The sequence below is a fragment of the Trachypithecus francoisi genome, unplaced genomic scaffold, assembly GCF_009764315.1.
Source record: "Trachypithecus francoisi isolate TF-2019V2 unplaced genomic scaffold, Tfra_2.0 Lachesis_group7, whole genome shotgun sequence".
NCBI lineage: Eukaryota > Metazoa > Chordata > Mammalia > Primates > Cercopithecidae > Trachypithecus > Trachypithecus francoisi.
The window spans coordinates 96,293,016-96,313,147 of record NW_022681472.1 but is presented as its reverse complement, the minus strand read 5'-3'; the positions used below and the strand labels follow the sequence as shown (position 1 = coordinate 96,313,147).

The window sequence follows — 20,132 nt, the reverse complement described above, 5'->3', positions numbered from 1 at the left end:
GGTCTCAAAAAAAAAAAGGAAAGAAAGGAAGGAAGGAAGAAGGAAGGAAGGAAGGAAGGAAGGAAGGAAGGAAGGAAGGAAGGAAGAAGGAAGGAAGGAAAGAAGGAAAGAAAGAAAGAAAGAAAAAAAGGATAGCACCACCGCCCAGAGAAATGGGACCTTGGCTGATAGAAAAGGCACAGCCAACACTCAACATTCCAGTAAGACGCAGCAGTGACAAAAGGGGAGCTCTTATGCTGGAAGAAATTTCAACAACGGCAGCAGTTTCCATCAGTAAGCACACTCTAATCTCCACATGACGATTTGCATGCTACATCACTCAAATTCGGTAAACAATTGCTTTACATTTGGAGAAAAAAATGTATCAGTAGGAACTAGGACAAAACATGGGAAATCCATATTATTGTATAATGTAAAAGCTCTAGTGTAGCATGCATTAAAGAAGTCCATTTCCTCAATTACATGTCACTTTCTCTAAAACTTTCCTATCAGAATTGAACGGTTCTGACCTAACAAATGGAGCATGCTCAAGGCAGCATATGAGATGAGTGAGCAGCCCTCCTCCTGGATCCTGGAACTGCCTTGATCCCGCCTCCCTTCTGGTTTCCCTTGGTCTGACGGCTCCTTTCTGGCCCCCACAGACCCTTTTAAGTCCTGCTCACATGTTGTGACTCCCAGGCCTGGGTCCTTCACCTTCCTCCTGGAGGACCTCAGCACTCACAGCACAGACCCAAACGGACAACCCAGAGTCCTACTCCCAGCCTACACCTCTTTCCAGTCCCAGGCTCCCCTTGACTGCCTCCTGCCACCCCCACAACACCTCTGGGGTCCCTTAAACTTACAGTCTCAAAAATTAAGCTCCTGCTAGTTTCCAAAAAGCCTGATCTTCCACCTATGTTCTCTGCAACAAACACAGTGCAGTTCAGGTCTTCAGAGCTGGGACTCCAGCCCCTCAGGCCCTGCCCCCATCATGCCCCACCTGCAGACCCACACCTCAGCCACTGGTCCTGAAGAGCCTCTCCATCTGCTTGCTGCTGCCCCACTGTACCATGTTTACACACCAAGCACCTGCATGACCCGTGGCTCCGGGCAGATAGCGAGTAACCAGAAGCAAAGCCTTGGAGATTTCTGTCAGGAGAAGAAGGAAGACACTGCCTCCCACCCAGCCCAGGGCTCCCCACTAGCATCTTGTCCACTATCTCAAAGAGGGACGTCCTTGTCTGACTGCAGACCAGATACTTTGTGGCCCCAACCCAGTCCTGAAGCATCGCAGTCCCATCCCCACACTGAAGAAAGCATGTTTGTTTTGCCACGTCATGATACTATATCTTCCCATGTGTCATACGTGGGCATGAGTCATAGGACAGTGCACCCCTGAGCAGCAGGCCAGCTCGCTCCCTAAGCCAGGATGCCCCCAGAGCCAAGCATGACTAAGCCCCCTGGGGTTCTCAGGACACACAGCACCTCTGCAATGACCTGCTTTCACCCTGCTTTCCCCTGCTCTTCCATGGGCTCAGGGCCCAGCCCCTCACTGCTCCACCTGCGCTGGGGCAGACCCTCTACCCCCCACACTCACTGAAGAGGCTCTTGGCTACCCTGCAGCCAGGACCACAGGCTCCTCCAGGCCTCCACCTCCTGGCTCATCACCCCCTGGGGCATCTCGGCGCTGCCCAGCGGTATTCTACCACCTTCCATTTGAGGGGGTGCGGTGCAGCAGAAATGGTGTTGTATTCCTCTCTGTCCCCACATTTAGCAGAGAAGATGACTGAGGCGGTTCTGTGCCTCATTCACACTCCTGGCACCTGGGATCTCTTAGCTTGGACGGAACATTGGTTCAGTTGACTTGACTAGTTCAGTTGGTTGACTAGAGTCAACACCCGACCTGTCATTCCTCTAGTTATTTCTAGTCACTTATAATGATGTGCCCCAGATCCAATCAACTTGGCATTCAGTTGCTCACCATACACCTGTTTTTTCTCAGGATGAAATATCTGTTGTCTTTTCTGAATGGACAAGCAATACAATCTCATTTTGAAAAATAACAATATAGAGGCCAGGCACGGTGGCTCATGCCTGTAATCCCAGCACTTTGGGAGGCTGAGGCGGGCAGATCACCTGAGGTTGGGAGTTCAAGATTAGCCTGACCAACATGGAGAAATCCCCTGTCTACTAAAAATACAAAATTAGCCAGGCATAGTGGTACATGCCTATAATCCCAGCTACTTGGGCGACTCAGACAGGAGAATCACTTGAATCTGGGAGGCGGAGGTTGTGATGAGCCGAGATTGCACCATTGCACTCCAGCCTGGGCAACAAGAGCGAAACTCCGTCCCCCTCCCAAAAAAATAAATAAACAACAATATAGAAATAATAAAGGAGCTAATAGAAAGGGACGACACACTTTGTACAGGGTGACTACGTCCTTGCCATTTTATGAATTTGTATGCATTTTATACACTTTAATGCATGTATAAATGTATAAATTTGTTTCACAAATGTAGTAATCCTACATAACAGGTTCCATTAGCTGTTTTAACTACTCCATGTGGCTGACCTCCCTGTTCACAACTGTGCATATCACAATATCACAGCATGTGTCAACTCAGTCATGTATTGACCCAGCCTCCTCCCGATAGATGTGTGGGTGGCTCTCAAGTCTTCACCACACTGAACAGAGCAGCGACACACACTTGCACGCACCCAGTTCTCTCCCTAGAATAAATTCCTGACAGTGGAAGTCTTGGCACAAGAGTATTCAGAGGTTACTTGGTGATACAAGCTGTGACTGCCCTCAGCCAACAGACCCCACCACCACTGAGATGCTAGTCACCTCTGCCAGTCTGCAGCAGGACGTGAGGTCATTTCCCGTTCTTCTGTCCCGGGTGTGGACTTACTAAACCCCTACCCAATAACCATCATTTTGGTTTTTAAAACTGCTAATTAAAAAGCAAAAACCAGAACACCCTAATTTACTTGAGTCACAGATTAATTTCTAAGTTAGAATACACAGTGGAATTCATCTTCACTATAGGATCGGCCATTATTAAGGGGATAAAACAAATTCATAGATTTTTTTTTTTACTACTCTCCAACTGTTTAGTTAGAATTAAATGAAATTTAAAATTCAGTTTCTCAGCTCACTGGCCACTCTACAAGCTCAGTGACCACATGGCCAGTGGCTATTGTACTGGACGGTGCAAAGAGAGGACACAGACTGCCGTCACCCAGGAAGATCGGCTGGCCAGTGCTGTTCTGAAACTGAAAGTCAGGATGATGTCCACTGAAAACCATAACAATGGAGCTTCACATGCACGAATTATGCAGGTGACCTGCACTATGGAAGGTACTTAGAACACTTTCCACCCCTGTGTGATGGATTTATGATGGATCCCGTCACATCTATGTCTAGTCTCCATAGCAACTAATAAAGGGGTGGCGGTGGGGGGCTCTATATTAAAGGGGTGGAGGGGAATGTAACTAACCACAGTAACTAACATCAGTCTACATTCTCAAATTCTCCGTCACCACTCCCAACAAGACAAACACCACTCCCCCTTCTAGGAAATGAAACAAAAAGGGCCCTCCGCTATCCAACATGAAGCTGGATATTCCTCATACCTCCGGACCTGTGTTTTCATGTGTCATCAAGAAGGAATGCCTGGGCCACAGAGAAATGGGGATTTGTAAAAGTCAAGGTAAAAATTATTTAAAAGTCTTGGACATTCAGGCCAGGTGCGGTGGCTCACGCCTGTAATCCCAGCATTTTGGGAGGCCAAGGTGGGCAGATCACAAGGTCAGGAGATGGAGACCATCCTGGCTAACAGGGTGAAACCCCGTTTCTACTAAAAATACAAAAAGAAATCTGCTGGGCATGGTAGCAGGTACCTGTAGTCCCAGCTACTCGGGAGGCTGAGGCAGGGGAATGGCGTGAAGCTCCAGGGGGCGGAGCTTGCAGTGAGCTGAGATTGCACCACTGCACTCCAGCCTGGGAGACAGAGCAAGACTCCACCAAAAAAAAAAAAAAAAAACCCTTGGACATTCAAAATAGAACTGCCGGAGAAAACCTAAATAAATAAAATCATATGTTTGCTTAACTATAACATCAGTGTTGACCTTAAAAGTAGGATGGATCCAAGAAATTGAATCCATCCCCTAACGCTCCTTATTTTCTTAGTCCTTCACCATTTTTCTCTCCGCCCTTTGCCAAACCCCTAACAGAATCAAAAGACAAAGTAAAGAGGACAAAGTTAAACAAGCACAGTAGCACACTGTCCATACTCTCACTTAACCTGGGAACATGAAAATGTTGCAGCGTGTTTAGTTCAGGAATGCACCATTGGCTGGGCGCAGAGGCTCACGCCTGTAATCCCAGCACTTTGGGAGGCTGAGGTGGGAGGATCACTTGAGCTCAGGAATTGGAGACGAGCCTGGGCGACACAGTGAGACCTCCTCTCTATTATAAAATAAGAATAATAATAAAGAAATTAAAAAAAAAAAAAAAGAAAGCACCACTGCAAATATTCCAGTTGATTCACTCTTCTCTCAAAAGACATGTCTCACACCAAGCAACTAATACCCATGTGGTAACCGCCCTGGAGGAAAGACATCCAGCGGCTGAGGAGACCACAGCAGCAACTAGGTCATTTCCTATTCGAAGAAAAAGGAGGCAATGCCATTTGGCAAATTCGAGGTAGAGAGACAAATCAATTCATGACGTTGCGAGGAGACAGAGTTCAAACGGGATCTACTGACATGACAGGGCATTGAGGGGAAGGAAAGGTTGAGGGAAACGCGGAAACTATTTCCATAGCAGAAGGCTTTTTCACTGAAGTCGAAGCTGGCTTTGTACTGACGCCTAGCAAGGGAAACTCCCTGGACACTCACAGACATTCATCTGGTTACTTGCAGGAACATTCACCTTTCCGGGTGACACCCTCTGCCCTGCAGTCTTTATTTTCCCTGGATAGCCCAGCGTCATTTAAATACTCAGAAGCCTCTCTGCCTTTCAATGCTGTCGTCTGCAAAGAGATGAACGGACCTGTGCAGACGCTGGCCAGTGACGCCGGGATCTCCAGGTAACATGACCCAGTCACTGTGTCACAGACAGGCGGGCCAGGAGGAAACCAGAGCCACAGATGGATTCCAGGGAAAGCCAGCGTTACAGAATTAGGAAAAGCTGGGGAAGAAAAAGGAAAACGAGAATTTCCAAAACTGCCGCTTTCCCAGCAGAAGGGAGATGAAGTTGTCACTTTGGCTGCGAGGGTGCAGAGATGGAGGAAGGGTTGGGGGTGGGGATGGTACTGCAAGTGAGAAAAATAGCTATAGGCTTCATCGCAAAGCGGTTCATGCAGAATACACGAGGCCGGCGGCTAACTCCAAGACGTGCTCTCTCATTATTCCGTGCCTGGTGCAGAACCCACAACCCAGGTGACAACACATCCCAGCATAAAGAATGAAATCATTCAGGGCTGGGCCCGCCAGACCCTGAGGCTCCGGCGGCTTCCGCCCGTTGTCTGGTGCACCCCACCTTCAGCACCTGCCCAAGATGGGGGCGATTGAAGACAGAGGCCCCAGAGACGCTCCGAGGCGAGGCACCCTCAGATTCCTGGCTGGCAGCCCAAGTTCGCAGCCGAGGGCCCAGGGCGGGGAGAGGAGGGGAAAGGAAGGAAGGGGAGCAGGACGCTGCTCGGGGGCACCTGCCTGAGCTCGGGCGGGGTCCCCGGCCACAGGGGCGCGGGGTCACGGCCGGGGGGACCGGGACTCAGCCCTCGGAAAGTCCGCCCCAGCCCGCGGGGCACCCGAGCACCTGCTCTCCGACTACTGCCCCGGCTGCTGCCTCGCGGCTCACGTCCGCCTCAGTTTCCCCTCCCGCCCCTTACCTGCTCGAGGCCTCGGAGGCTGTCCCGGGGGGCGCCCAGCAGCGCGCACAGCTCCAGCAGCCTCGAGGGCAGCGACAAGTGCTGCGACGCGGCCTCCGCCATGGCTGCCCGCCGCCCGCTGTGGGTACCGCGCTCGAGTGCCTCGGCCGCTCAGCCGCCCGCAGACCCCTGGGGACCCGCCGCGCAGCCTGGGGTTCGGGTGCGCTGCGAGGGCCGTCCGCGGGGCGGGGCTGGAGGCAGGGCCTGGAGGGGCGGGGCCCGAGCCGAGGCGGGGCCTGGAGAGCCCCAGCGGATCCCGCGGGGAGACAGAGTTTGGGGGCGGGGCTTGACTGGATGGGGAGGTCCTGGGCGGGGCCTGGAGTGGCTGGCCCGGCCCCAGGGATGGGGACTTAGGGGCGGGGCCAGTCCTGGGGCGGGCGCTGCTGGAGACCCGCGCGCGGTCGTCATTTCCGAACCCGCCTGCGGGCCCTGGCGCCTGCGCGTCGTCGTAGCACGCGCCCCCTTCCTTCGGCCCCTCCCCGCCCCACCGGCCGCCCGCTCCCTGGGGGACCGAGGGAGGAACCTGCGGGGTCATCAGGTGCCCGGCGACGTCATGCAGCCCCCTAGGCTCCAGGGCGCAAAGGGTCCCCTGATCTGGCAGTCCCTGGACCCACCCTGGAGAGCGTGGGGGCACAAAGGCCGGACGAGCCGCCCGTCGCCGCCTCCGGGAAGGCCTCCCTTGCCAGGACAGCGGAGTTGGCCGGGTGTGGACAGCAGGAAGGGCCAGCGGGAAGGGGGTTGGAAAGATCCACTCCTGGTTAATAACTCTGCCGGGTTAACCTAGGGCCGGCCATGTCCAGTACGGACTTGAGTAAAATTCAGCAGGAAAGGGAGCAGAGTGGGCGCTGCTAGAGGGAGGCTTCAGGATCGAGGATCAGAGGCCCAAAGCCTGGCAGGGCCCTTCCATCGTGAGCTCCAGCTCCATCAGCTTGGCCTGATGACCGGTGGGCCATGGGCCTCTTCAAGCCTCAGGCTGACCCCAGAGAAAGGGCAGCCCACAAGCCCGGGAGGCCGACTTGCTGCCTGGTCATTGCTGCAGAGCCTGGAGGGGCCCAGGCTCAGTCCCTGCTGACCTGCGGCTCCCTTTACCCTGCCATAGCCGTCTGTGTAACCCAGGGGGATGATTCCAAAGGGACTTCCACTTCTGATCATCTATGATTCTGTTTTTTAAAAAACAAAGCTCTAAATCGCTTAATGTCAAACATCTGTCATCAGCTGAACAGGAAAAGGAACAGTAGGTACAAAGCAAGGCAACATCAGAAAGGGGAGCCCTGAGGAATTTCTCCCTCCTTGCCCAAGCTGGGTGAGGTCGTGACTGCAGCCTGACTCACGGGTTTTATTTCGCTTAGTAACCTAAAGATGGTGAGGATCCGCTAGTTCTCCCTCAGGCCTGGAGGCTGCCTGCCATGGGTGGCTCTCATCGGTGAGCCCAGGCCACAGTTGTTATAATCTCTGACTTCAAAAGAAAGACCGATTTCATGCACAATTGCCTGTCTCTCGACAGTGGCATTGGTTTTTGTTGTTGTCTTTCTGCTTGTTTTTGAGACAGAGTTTTGCTCTTGTAGCCCAGGCTGCAGTGCAATGGCGTGATCTCAGCTCACCGCAACCTCCACCTCCCAGGTTCAAGCGATTCTCCTGCCTCAGCCTCCAGAGTAGCTGGGATTACAGGCGCCCACTACCACACCTCGCTAATTTTTGTATTTTTAGTGGAGATGGGGTTTCACCATGTTAGCCAAGCTGATCTCAAACTCCTGACCTTAGGTGATACACCTGCTTTGGCCTCCCAAAGTCCTGGGATTACAGGCGTGAGCCACCACGCCCAGCCTCCGTGGCCTCATTTTTAGCAGCCTCTGCAAAGCGCACAGTCTGAGTCCATCGCCTGGAGTCCCCAGCATGCAGGAGAGAGGCTCTCAGCCTGGGCTGGAGCCATGAGCCACTCCCTGAGGGCGCACGGGGCCTGGGTCTGGCTGCTTTGTGTGTTGCTATGTGACAGGTGAGCCTAACAGCCCTAAGCTGTGACTTCCTGAGGGCCAGTGGTCAAGATTCAAGGAGGTAAACACATGGCAGCTCTTGCCACAAGGACCCAGTGAGGCTCAAGCAAGAGCAGGTCTCTGCTGTCCCTTTATTGCCAAAAGGCCAAATGCTTTAAGGAAGAGAGCTCCAGCAGTGCACAGAGCTTGCAGTTGACTCCGTTAGGCCCCCTTTTCCTCCTCCTTAAAACCAGATAATTGGGCCAGATGACCTCTGAGGGGCTCCCAGCTCTGCGCTTGTTAATACATTCCTGTCTTTCATGCCACAGGTCCTTCCAAAGTGCCTACAGAAAGCTTTGGCCCATCCTTGAAAAATTGCTAATGGGTTTGGAGATCCAAGGTGGAGATGACTAGCAATCAAGCTCAAAGGTGGAAAAGTCACGTCGAGGCATATGAGCAGATGAGGGGACCTCGAGAAGAAGAGAGGGGCACGGAGAGCCCAGCCAGCAGGAACAATTGCCCCAGTAGGCAGCGCTGCCCCACATCAGAGTCGAGGAAAGCAAAGCTCAGACTGGATAAAAGAAACCTGCAAACACGGTCAGTGCCACTGCATGTGGGCTCAGAGCACGTGACCCTCCTTCCCTGTGTGTGCCTGTGAAATGGGTTTACTGCTCTAACTCTCAGGGACACTGTGAAGATCAAATGAGAAAATAGAAATAAACATGATTTATAAACCATAAAGTACTGATACCAAAAGAGAGGCGAGCTCAACATTGCGAATGTGCTGATACTAAACGGTTCACTTTAAGATGGTTTATGGTGTGTGACTTTCACTTGAATAAATTGTTTTAATGGAGTTCATGGGACGCTGCAGGATGTCAATAACCTTTGGACATTTTAGCAGCACTTTAGGTGTTAAAATTATTTTTTTAAAATACAGGATGAAGGGAAAAGCTTCTTGACATTGAATTTGGCAGTGATTCCTTGCATATGACCCCAAAAGCACAGATAACAAAAGAAAAAATAGTTAAATTGTCTTCATCAAAGTTAAAACTTTTGTACATCAAAGAACTCTTTCAAAAGAGTGAAAAAGTCACAGAATAAGAGAAAATGTTTGCCGATCATATACCTGATAAAGAATTAATATTCGGAGCCAGATGCAGTGGCTCATACCTATAATCCCAGCACTTGGGATGCCAAGACAGGCAGATCACTTGAGGTCAGGAGTTCAAGACAAGCCCGGCCAAAATGGTGAAACCCCAGCTCTACTAAAATACAAAAATTAGCCAGGCGTGGTGGGGGGCACCCAGCTATTCGGGAAGCTGAGGCAGGACAATCGCTTGAACCCAGAAGGCAGAGGTTGCAGTTAACCAAGATCACGCAACTGCACTCCAGCTTGGGTGACAAAGTGAGATCCCATCTCAAAAAAAAAAAAAAAAAAAAGAGTTATTATTCAGAATATATTAAGAATTCCTACAACTCAACAACAACAAAAAATCCAGCCCAATTAAAAAGTGGGCACAGACCCGAATCGACATTTCTTAGAAGACACACAAATGGTCAATAAGCTCATGAAAAGATGTTTAACATCACTAATCATTAGGGAAATGCACATCGAAACTAAAATGAGATACCATGTCACACTTATTAGATGTTATTTTTTAAAAATAACACAACAACAAAAAATAAGAAATGTGGGCGAGGATGTGAAGAAATGGAAACCCTTGTGGACTGTTGTTGGGAATGTGAAATGGCACAGCTGCTGTGGAAAACAGTATGGCAGTTCCTCACAAAACTAAACAGAATTACCGCATGACCCAGCGATCCTACCTCTGACATATACTGGAAAGAACTGAAATAAGGCGCTGGAACAGACACTTGTAACCCATGTTCACAGCTGCACTGTTCATAGTAGCCAAAAGGTGGGAGTAACCCAAATGTCCATCAGTGGATGAATGGGTAAGTAGATTTTCTTTCACTGGCAGTAAAAGCTGTGACTCTGGAGGCGACTGCATTTCACACAGCTCTCCACACAGGTGAGTGCACAGCTTTCTCGTCTCTTTCCTATGCTGTGTCTTCAGAGCTAGCTATGATATGATATGTTGTGATATGTACATATTGAATATACGTCTTTTACATACAAATGCAACCAGTTTATTGAGGGCTTGATGGAGGATATGGAGTGTGGAGGAATAGTCTTACATTTCCAATTTAAAAATCTCAACAAGAGTTTTGGTGTTCTCTAGAGCAATGGCACTCAGTCCCTAGAAGAATGGTAGGAGCGGGGCATGTTCATAAGTCCTTGAGGTGTGACCGCACATGGGCATACAGTAGCCCAAAGCACATCCCAGCCAGGAGCAGTTCCTTTTATGGGGTCGCCTGGGCAGGAGCCAAGGTGCAGGGTTTGAAACAAAAAGGAGTGACTGTCCCACACTAAGTAACTCACCAAACCTCACTGACCTCAGTTTTCTTATCTGTAAAAAGAGCAATGCGGGGCCCAGCTCAGTGGCTCACGCCTGTAATCCCAGCACTTTGGGAGGCCGAGACAGGTGGATCACCTGAGGTCAAGAGTTCGAGACCAGCCTGGCCAACATGGTGAAATCCTGTCTCTACTGAAAGTACAAAAATTAGCCGGGCATGGTGGTTCATGCCTGTAATCCCAGCTATTCAGGAGGTTGAGGCAGGAGAATCGCTTGAACCCAGGGGACGGAGGTTGCAGTGAGCTGAGATCGAGTCACTGCCTCCAGCCTAGGTGACACAGCAAGAGTCCATCTCAGAAAAAAAAAAAAAAAAAAAAAAAGCAATGCCTACCTTGCAAGGCTGCTGGAAAATCAAATATGCCAATAGATGTGGACAAGCCCCACACAGAGAACGGAAAGCTGCCTACGTAACTATTATATTAGAGTGTTTGGACAGACTAGGGCGCTCTCCTACCTGCATTAAAGGTCAAACTTTGGGGCATCTACGAGACCCATCACAGTCTGGCCTCAAATAAGTGTTCCCATTGCACCCTTCCCAAACAACTGTGACTCACCCACTGTCCCCCTAAACGTGCCCTTCCCTGCGGGCTGCCCAGGACACACTTTTCCTACTCAGTCTGAAACCCACCTACTCGTCCTTCCAGGTCTTGCTCAAACAGCACCTTCAGGGGAGCCCTCCCTCCCCTCACCCCCAGCTCTCCCGGTGAGAAGTGGGGCTCCCCCTCTAAACTCCAGAACCCTCCACCCTGCATTCCAGGAGTTTCATTCTCAATGGCCTGGTACAAATCCTGACCCAATATTGGTAAGTATTTGACCTTGCACTATGCGTGGAGTGTCACAGAGACCGTGGTCGGTGATAAAGGTGCAATCGGCATTGCCCTCTGCCATCATCGTTCCCAGAGATTCTCCACAAGGGCGGGTCTCCCAGCTTGATGGGGAATGGGGAGCAGGTGAAGTTGACACACATACCCCAGAGTGCACAGCCCTGAACGTCCACACATGACAAACACACAATCCCGTGTGTAGTATTTGGATGCACTCTACCTTGTTACAACTGGAGTTCAAACAATTGGATTATGTATTCCTCACATAAACTTTGAAGTGGGGTTAGCTGGATCTGCATGGAATGATACATGCTAAGCTTTGGCTTTTCTGGGAAAGCATCATCACGTCTCTGTAAGCAAAGAAAAGCATGAGTCTGAGTGAGCAGCTTTCTCCAACAGCGACGTGATGGGGACACTGTCCTGCCATCGTGCAAGTCACATGCAAACACTTCCAAATCCAACCCCTGCTCTCACTAGCCCTGTGACCTCAGAAGTCCCTTAACCTCCCAAACCTTGGTTTCCCCATTTCTTCTGAGATGTTTATTGACCACCTGCTATATGCTTGGTCCTATGATAATGGCTAAGAACACAGAAGAATAAACTAAAACTATAGACCTCCCCACTCCACAAAGAGCTCACAGTGCAGAAAACGCATGTTCAGTGGAGAGAGGGAAGCAGAGGTTGCCCTGGAAATGGAGAAGTAGGACCCCTGACCAAGCGGGAGATTCAGGTAAGAGGAGAACACAGAAAATCAACCATGAAAGGGGAAGAGGCATCTTCTGGGGGAACAAAGGCATAGAGGGCAAGGCAGGCTCAGCAGCAGGAACAGCACTGGCAGAGGCAAGGCTGCAGGAACAGCACTGTGTGTGCAGAGGCCGCCGCGCCAATGCTTGGATGCTGCTGAGAAGTGTCTGTTTCATGCTTGTTGCTCTGCCCAGTCCCTGAAGCAGTGCCCAGTGCATGGCAGGTGCTCTGTACACACCGAGGGGAGCAGTGCAGAGGGCCAGTGGGCTGGCGTCTGTCCTGGGGTAGTAGGAGGCTATGAGGACTTTGACCAAGAGAGAAATAGTTCCATACTGGTATTTGAGAAAGGGGACCCCGGCTGCAGGGAGAGGCAGGAAAGTGAACGTGAATACTACAGTCTCCAGGCAAGGGCAGAGGATCCAGACAGGCTGTGAGGGGAGCAGCAGGAAGATGGGCAGGAGGCAACTCAGGAGCACTGGGATGGGGTGGCAGTGGAAAGGGGGCCAGGGGCCATCCACGTCTCGATTCTCGAACTCCACAGATGAGATTCGGCTCCTGTTCCACCACTGCAGCTTTGACCCCACCGTACTCCAGTGGCTTGTGGGCCTGTCCTCCCATGGATCTGTCCACTCCCTGAGGGCAGGGCCTACAGCTGAGATGCTCCTGCTGTGTCCCAGAGTTGCACAGAGCAGGTCCTCACTCATGTGGGGAGAGCCCAGGAGCACCAAGCTGGTAGGGGAAGGGGTAGGCGGGGTGTGGAGGAGCCCCCAGGGGGTTGGTTTGGGACAGGTTGACCTTGCAGAACTGTGGACATCTAAATGGGCCATCCTGAAAGCAGTGTGTGCATCTGTGTATATGCATGTGTGTAGTGTGTGTGTTTAGCAACTGTGTGCTGTCATGTTTAGGCCTGAGCCTTTCTCCCCTCTCTTGTGCTGGGAAAGGGAGGGAGAATTGTGGAGAAAGCCAGAGCGCAGATACAATGGGGATGGTGACGCAGGCTCTGGGGACTAGACACCAGGGAACAAGCCCTTCACCGTCCGCAATGAGAACGGCCACGTGATGGGGTCCCAGCAAACAGCGCAGGTGCTGTGAACATCACCGTTAACCATGGCACAGGCGGGCCGCCTCATCAAATGCCCCTGGCTTGCTCAGGCAGCCCCCTCCTGTCATCAGCTATAAACCCATTTATGAAAAGTTGGTTTCCCTTTAAAATATGAATAACTAAGAGGAAGCCACATATTGTCAAACACTAACTGTCTGGGCTCACGTTAGATGGTGCAACCTCTGCCTGCCAAGTTCATGTAGACAGTGCAAGTTCTGAGCTCAGTCTCGCAGGACTTTGGAGGGTGCAATGGCAGCTCTTGACGCTGGCCACCAGTAAGACCCATGCGGAAAGTCTGGACAAACCCCTATGGCCAGGCCCTGCCCTCAACTGCTCAGAACATCTAGGGGGCTGGGGTGTGGGCAGCTGAGGATCCAGCGGCGCCCCCAGGTGACTCGGATGTGCAGCCAGACACCGCTGCTGGGCTAATGCTGTCTTTTGTCATTGTGAACGAAAGTAAGAACACCCTCCTGAATGAGGAAAACATTGAGCTCCCCTCCATAAGCACTTAATGCATGCCCACTCTGTGCTGGTTCCTGTAGTGCCTACCAGTGCTGGCACACAGTGGGGCTGAACACACGTGATGAGTTCAGACCTGCACTGACCTGGACCTGGCTCAGCACCTACAGGTTGGGTAACCCTGGGCCCCTTGCTGAACCCTGTGGACGAATGTTCCCATCACCTGGCCCTGTGGCTGACACACAGAGTGACAGAAGTACCATGAGTATTTGACGAATAAAAGCATAAAGGTTAAATTCCACTGCCCGCTGATCATGGCCCACCTCTGCAATGGGCTGCCAGTTGGCAGAGATTCGCTATCCCCACATGGAGTACAACACACACCGTGATACCACTTCACAAAGTCCAGGAGCAGACAAAGCACAGGTAAGTAAGAAAACCACACAGAGGATCACCGCAGGGTGCACACCACGTGCAGGGTGCTGGACTCCCTGGGGGTCCCTGGGGCCATCTTGGTGGCACCCTGTTCCTTCAGCTGGTGGGACAGAGCTGTTCATGTTATAGTGATTAGATCTATTCTTTGTAAATATGATATATTTTATCAGAAAAAAAAAATCAGTGGTCTCATCTCTTTCTGGAATTCTACTGTGTCTAAAACAATTGCCCAACTGCAGATATCAAGCAAGTATCTTAGACTCCAATCCCCAAGAAAACTGCCTAAATCTAGAAAATGCCAGACAGGAAGAACGATAAAAAGATGGGAAAGGGGCGTGTTCCCTGGCTTTCTTTGTTGCCCCACAGCCTGGAGGCCTGACGGTGAGAAGGGCCTTCCACTCTCAGCAATGCCTGCTCTGAATAGCCCCTAAGGAGCCATTGAAGAAAATTCGGCCGGGCATGTTGGCTCATGCCTGTAATCCCAGCACTTTGGGAGCCTGAGGCAGGCGGATCACCTGAGGTCAGGAGTTCAAGACCAACATGGCCAACATGGTAAAACCCCATCTCGACTAAAAATACAAAAACTAGCCAGGTGTGATGGCGGACGCCTGTAATCCCAGCTACTCAGGAGGCTGAGGCAGGAGAATTGCTTGAACCCAGAAGGCAGAGGTTGCAGTGAGCCAAGACTATACCACTGCACTCCAGCCTGGGCAACAGAGCGAGACTCAGTCTGAAAAAAAAAGGAAATTCTAGGAAGCCAGGGCTGAGGAAGGACGTCGGGAACCTGTTGCTCCTGCTGGCAGCTCAGAGCTGCACGGCCGAGCAGCCACACTCACTTGTGACGTTCTCTTCCTCCTGGGTATGAAGAAAGACAGGAAGCTGTGGTCTGGCTGCCGCTATGTGCTCGGTCAGGGAGGAAGGGGACAGATGTGAGAACTATCTCAACCCATCCGGACTGGGAATCAAGACAAACAAAAATAGACAACTGACAGTAAATAGGCAGAAAGGGGGAAGTCAGGTATGAATGCCACTCACCCAGGGCCCAGGAGGGAAGCTCGGACCTCCCAAGGTTACTCAAAGGCACTCTGCACCTGCTGCCTGCTGCCCTGGATGCCCTGCCCCCCTACTTTCTCCATCCAGGCTGTGCTGCCCCCCACACCTCTCAGAGCCTCCTCATGTTGCTCCTGACCATGACCATGTGGGGGACAAACCCGTGTCCTTCATGCCTCTCCACAGCACTACCCTTGGGCCTCCAACGATGAACCAACCTGACCCCTCCCTTGTCCCCACTCCAGAGCCACCGCCAAGCCCTCACACATGGGCACTTCTCATGAGGTCCTTGTGGGAAGGGCACTGTCACTGGAGGCAGAAAGGCGTAGGCGCAAGCCCCGCTCCACCTTTCCCTGGCTGTAGGGTAGAGAGGTCGCCGCGCATACCTCAAGGGACTGTCGTGCAGAACAGGATGATGGGCAGGGCCTGCTGTGGGGTGGCGCTCAGTGACTGCCAGGCACCCCCTGCTCCCCCAGCCTCAGACTTTCCCCCGGTCAAGACTCACTGGTTCTCTGCAAGGCAGGGCAAGGGCAGACATGGCAAGGGGCCACCCTAGTGGTGGTGACGATGGCTGCCGGTCACCTGAAGCTGGAGGCATTCCGCATGTGTGCACATTCTCTTACCGATCTCAGCAACCCTATAAACCCTATCACCCCATTTCACATATCAGGCACCTGAGGCTCAGCCAGGTCAGCCACATGGCCAGGAGCACGCAGCGGTGAGCAGGGGAGCAGAGGTGTGCACCTGGGAAGGTCCAACGCCAAAGCCCAGGCGCCAGGCACTCCGGGGAGGAACTGCTGCTCCACATGGGGCCAGAGCCTTCCCAGGCTGGACTTCCGCTCCTGTCCCCCAAATAGGTCCTGCCCACCCTACCCCGTTGCCCCTGCTGCAGGTGGTTCTAAAGTTTGCTGGGGACCAGGCATGGTGGCTCACGCCTGTCATCCCAGCACTTTGGAAGTGGGCGGATCACGAGGTCAGGAGATGGACACCATCCTGGCCAACATGGTGAAACCCTGTCTCTACTAAACTACAGAAAAAAATTAGCCAGGTGAGGTGGCCCATGCCTGTAGTCCCAGCTACTCAGGAGACTGAGGAAGGGGAACCATATGAACCCGGGAGGCGGAGGTTGCAGTGAGCCAAGATCGCGCCACTGCACTCCAGCCTGGTGACAGAGCGAGACTCTGCCTAAATAAATAATAAATAAAGTTTGCTTGATGGGTGACAAGACCTCCCATGCTGGAATCTTATAATTAGAAGGGATTTAATACCGTCTGGCCAAACTCAGTCAACTCTAACTCCTCTGGGCCCAGCGAAAGTTCAAAGCCGCTTCCTCCGATTCATTCTCACAGCTCTTTGTGTACACCCCAGTGGGGCCCCAGTGGCGGAGATGCCGGGGCAGACCAGTGGCTTCCCTGTCACACTGCACCCAGGCAGAGGCCTCTGCTGGGTCCTGAGTGCGGTGTCTAGCTAGGAGGCTTGGAGCGGACGCAGGGGCTCCCGGTCATCCAATGCCCAGATGGGGCTCAGGAACTCAGACAGCGCCCACAGGGCCAGGCTACAAAAGCCACATCCTCTCTGCCTTGGGCAGGAAAAATGCCTTCCCAAGAGCAGGGGCCACATCTTCTGAGGGCTCCCAAATCCCCCAGCCTCCAGGGGCCCCTGCAGGCCAGTCCCCAGCAGGGCACACTTTTTCCCAACAGCCCAGGAGGGGTGTCTGTCACCCACCCCACAGGGCAGGGCATGACCTCCTGGAGGTGCTGGCTCAGCTAGCAGGTGGTGAGGTTGGGGGCCAACCAGGCACCACAGGCCTTGACCACAGGCACCTCCCTGACCCCTGGGCCTGGCTTAGGCTGAACCCAAAGGCAGTGGGTCCCCAGGTGAAGGCAGGGCAGAGGCCTGGAGGCCAGCCACCACCCAGCCCTGTCACTCCTCTCCATCCGACCATGGGCGGAGCCACCGACAGCTATCACCCAGGGGTGTGTGTGTGTGTGTGTGTGTGTGTGTGTGAAAGCGGGACAGAGAGGGAGAGGGAGATAGGAAGAAGGAAAGAGTTGGGGAGAGAGAGGGAGACAGAGAGAGGGAGATAGCACAGTCTGTGACTCCGTGGTAGGGGGTGCCAGGCAAGGGGGGCTCTCCTGAACACGCGTCACCTCTGATTCCCCACTCACCCTTGACCCACTGAGACGTCCTTTTCAAGCACCTGGAATCGTCCCAAGAACTGCACACACAGATCTTCACGGCGCCGCCAGGAAAAGGAAGGAGCCGCACCTCCTCCCCCAGGCATCTAGGAGCCCTTCCCCAGGCAGAGGGACAAGGTGGCCGGCCCCATCCCATCAAATCATGCGGAAAAGCCTGGTGGGGGCAGTTGGCTAAGGGTGGATTTGTTTAAAAACAGCAAAGGCCTTGGGCCCCAGGTTTCCGCCCCTGTGGGCTCCGGGCCACAGCTTGTTTCAGGAGCTCTCCCACTCCCACCAGGGAATCAGACCCAGAGGAGAGGGGTGAGGAGCCCGTGTTCTCTGGGCCCACACTGGTGACTGCACTGACACCCAGGCTGGGAACCTTCTCCCCTGCAGGTGGGGATGCCACAGGCTCCTCCACTCCCCATTCCCACCTTCTTCCACTCGCTCCAACTCCCCCAGAATAGAGGGTCCCAGGAATCTGCAGGTGGCTCAGCAGCTCTCCTCCCAAACCCCGCTGCTCAGCCTCCACCTCCAGCTGTCCCCCACGGCCCTCACCCCTCCTCTGCTCCTCTCCTGCCCACCTTGCCCACTGGACTGACTGGTCGTCCTGGGGTCTCAGGTCAGCACCATCAGCACAGATTCTATTGACAGTGGAACTAGCGCCTTCCCAGTGAACACCCCACCCTCCTGGGCCATGCCTGTAAGCTGGGGCCAGGGCACCCCCTCGGCTTCATGCTGTCCCCTACCCCAGTGCTAGATTGGGGAACCACATCTCTATGCCAGCCAGCAGTGTGGCGGGAGACAATAAGGTCAGGGGCCAGACCATCTCCCACAGTGACCCCTGAGCCCTGAGGACTTCACCCTCTCCTGAGGCTCGGCATCCTAAGCCCAGACCCATCTCCTTCCCAAAACCTGCTCCCCGCAGAAAGAGGTCGCACCTCCACAACCGCAGCTGCCACCCTGGCTGACGGAGCCAGACACCTGGGTCAGCCTGGCCTCCTCGTGCCACTACTGGATGCTGGGCACTGGTCCAGTCTTCCCCGTCCCCACCAAAGATGAGCCCCTGCCTCTCAGGCCTGACCACACTACATCCCTGCATCAGCCCAGCTCCTTGGGAAGCCAACACTGAGACAGGATTAAACAGGCAGGAGCCGAATGACAGGCACCTGTGGGATAACCTGGGGATGGAGCTGGGGGCTGGGAGGGCCCTTGGAAGCTGGAAGGGAGTGAAGTGCCCCAATGTCCAAGTCTACCCAGAAACACCGAATGCGACCTTATTTGGAAATAAGGTCTCTGCAGATGTAATGAGCTGAGTGAAGATGAGGTCATCTTGGAATAGGGTGGGCCTCAGATCCAATGGCTCCTTATAAGAGGAGAAGCCAGCCAGAGGCACACACAGGGGAGACGAAGGCTGAAATTGGGAACATGCACAAACCAAGGGACACCGAGGATTTCCGGCCACCACCAGGAGAGGCAGGCATGCCTCCCCTCCCCCAGCCTGACGGGAAGCCTGGCCCACTCACCTTCGCTTTGCACTCGACCCCCTGCCCCTCACATGCCCATCGCTGGGAAGACCGGGCTCAGTGCATCGTCTGTATTCAAAGAGTTGTTTCAAGGAACAAGTGAGCAAATGAACTCAAATGTGTCCTGCTATTGTGTTGTTGCTACATGAACCTCAGCAGAGCCATATGTTCATTCAGCAGCGGCCAGGACCCCTTGGCCAGGACCTGCACCAGGCTCCAGAAAGCAAAGCAAAGCAGCAAGGCCCCGGGGCCAGGGGCCAGGTCCAGGAAAGGAGCCCCACCCAGCCAGGTACAGGGTGCAGGTGAGGCTCCCACAGCCCTTGTGCCTCCCCATGGACTCACGCTCACGGTCCTGCCCTCCCAGAGCTTGGGACATGGCGGGGATCTCTCCATCCTGCTTTCCTCTTCAACCCCCTGGTCTGAGCGCCTGGGCCTGCTGCTGCCCTTTGCTCCCTCTCCCATCCCCACTGCCACAGGCTTGGCACCCTCCTGCTCCCAGTCACCACAGCGCCACCCCCCACCCTGATGGAATAACCTCTGGGCACAGGGCTCTGGATTGCTCTAGTCCTGTGCTGCCAACACGGGAAATCAGCCACACGGGTGTGTCCCAGTGGAGCTGTGCTGTGGGTGTGAAATACACACAATGTCAAGGACTTGGCAGGAAAAAGAATAGAAAATACCTGGCTATTCATTTATAGATTGATCACATGTTGACATGATAATACTTTCAATACAGTGATTAGTAAAATATCGTAGGAAAATTAATTTCACCAGCTTCTTTTTACTTTTTTTTTTTTTTTTTTTTTCGGGACGCAGTCACACTCTGTTGCTCAGGCTGGAGTACAGTGGCGCCATCTTGGCTCACTGCCGTCTCTGCCTCCCAGGTTCAAGTGATTCTCCCGCCTCAGCCTCCCAAGTAGCTGGGACTACAGGTGTCCACCACCACACCTGGCTAATTTTTGTATTTTTAGTAGAGACAGGGTTTCACCTTGTTGGCCAGGCTGGTCACGAACTCCTGAGCTCAAGTGATTCGCCTGCCTTGGCCTCCCAAAGTGCTGGGATCATAGGTGTGAGCCACCGCGCCTGGCCTCTTTTTACTTTTTAAAATGTGGTTTCTAAAATTACATCTGTGGCTTGAATTCTATTTTTTTGAACAATTTTATTTGTGATCATTATGAGTACCTGTACTTATATATGTATATGTGACACAGGCATGTGCCACATAATGACTGCATGAGGGCAATTGGGTGTCCGTCACCTCAAGCACGTGTCATTTCTTTGTGTTAGTAACATTCCAGTTCCACTCTTTTAGCTGTTTTTAAATATACAGTAAATTATTGTTGACTGTCTTCACCCTGTTGTGCTATCAAATACGAGATCTTATTTATTCTAAAGATATTTTTGCACCCATTAACCATCCCCGTCCTGCAACCCTTCCCAGCCTCCA

The 20,132-nt window shown here is 52.9% G+C and overlaps 1 protein-coding gene and 1 long non-coding RNA gene across 9 annotated transcripts in view; one reads left to right on the top strand and one right to left on the bottom strand.

Moving 5' to 3' along the window:
• The window catches only part of DENND3 (DENN domain containing 3), a 69,557-nt gene extending 63,453 nt beyond the window's left edge, over nt 1-6,104 (bottom strand). For 4 of the 6 annotated variants that reach the window (XR_004435151.1, XR_004435149.1, XR_004435150.1 and 1 more), the window contains exon 1: nt 5,880-5,981. Coding sequence is in view for 3 of the 6 variants with exons in the window: in XM_033202202.1 (XP_033058093.1) it covers nt 5,880-5,981 (102 nt within the window). In the remaining 3 variants the exon portion in view is untranslated. Of the gene's footprint in view, nt 1-5,879 lie in introns of all 6 variants that reach the window. The other 2 variants (XM_033202201.1, XM_033202203.1) reach the window with 1 other exon arrangement.
• A 242-nt stretch (nt 6,105-6,346) lies between these two features.
• Nucleotides 6,347-8,749, top strand: LOC117078763. Of its 3 annotated transcripts, none has more exons than XR_004435156.1 (2): nt 6,347-6,622; nt 8,218-8,749. It is a non-coding gene; the product is annotated as an uncharacterized LOC117078763 (long non-coding RNA). The 3 variants fall into 3 exon arrangements; XR_004435155.1 differs by having other exon boundaries at nt 6,347-7,152; XR_004435154.1 differs by having other exon boundaries at nt 6,347-7,156.
• Nucleotides 8,750-20,132: the final 11,383 nt, after the last annotated feature.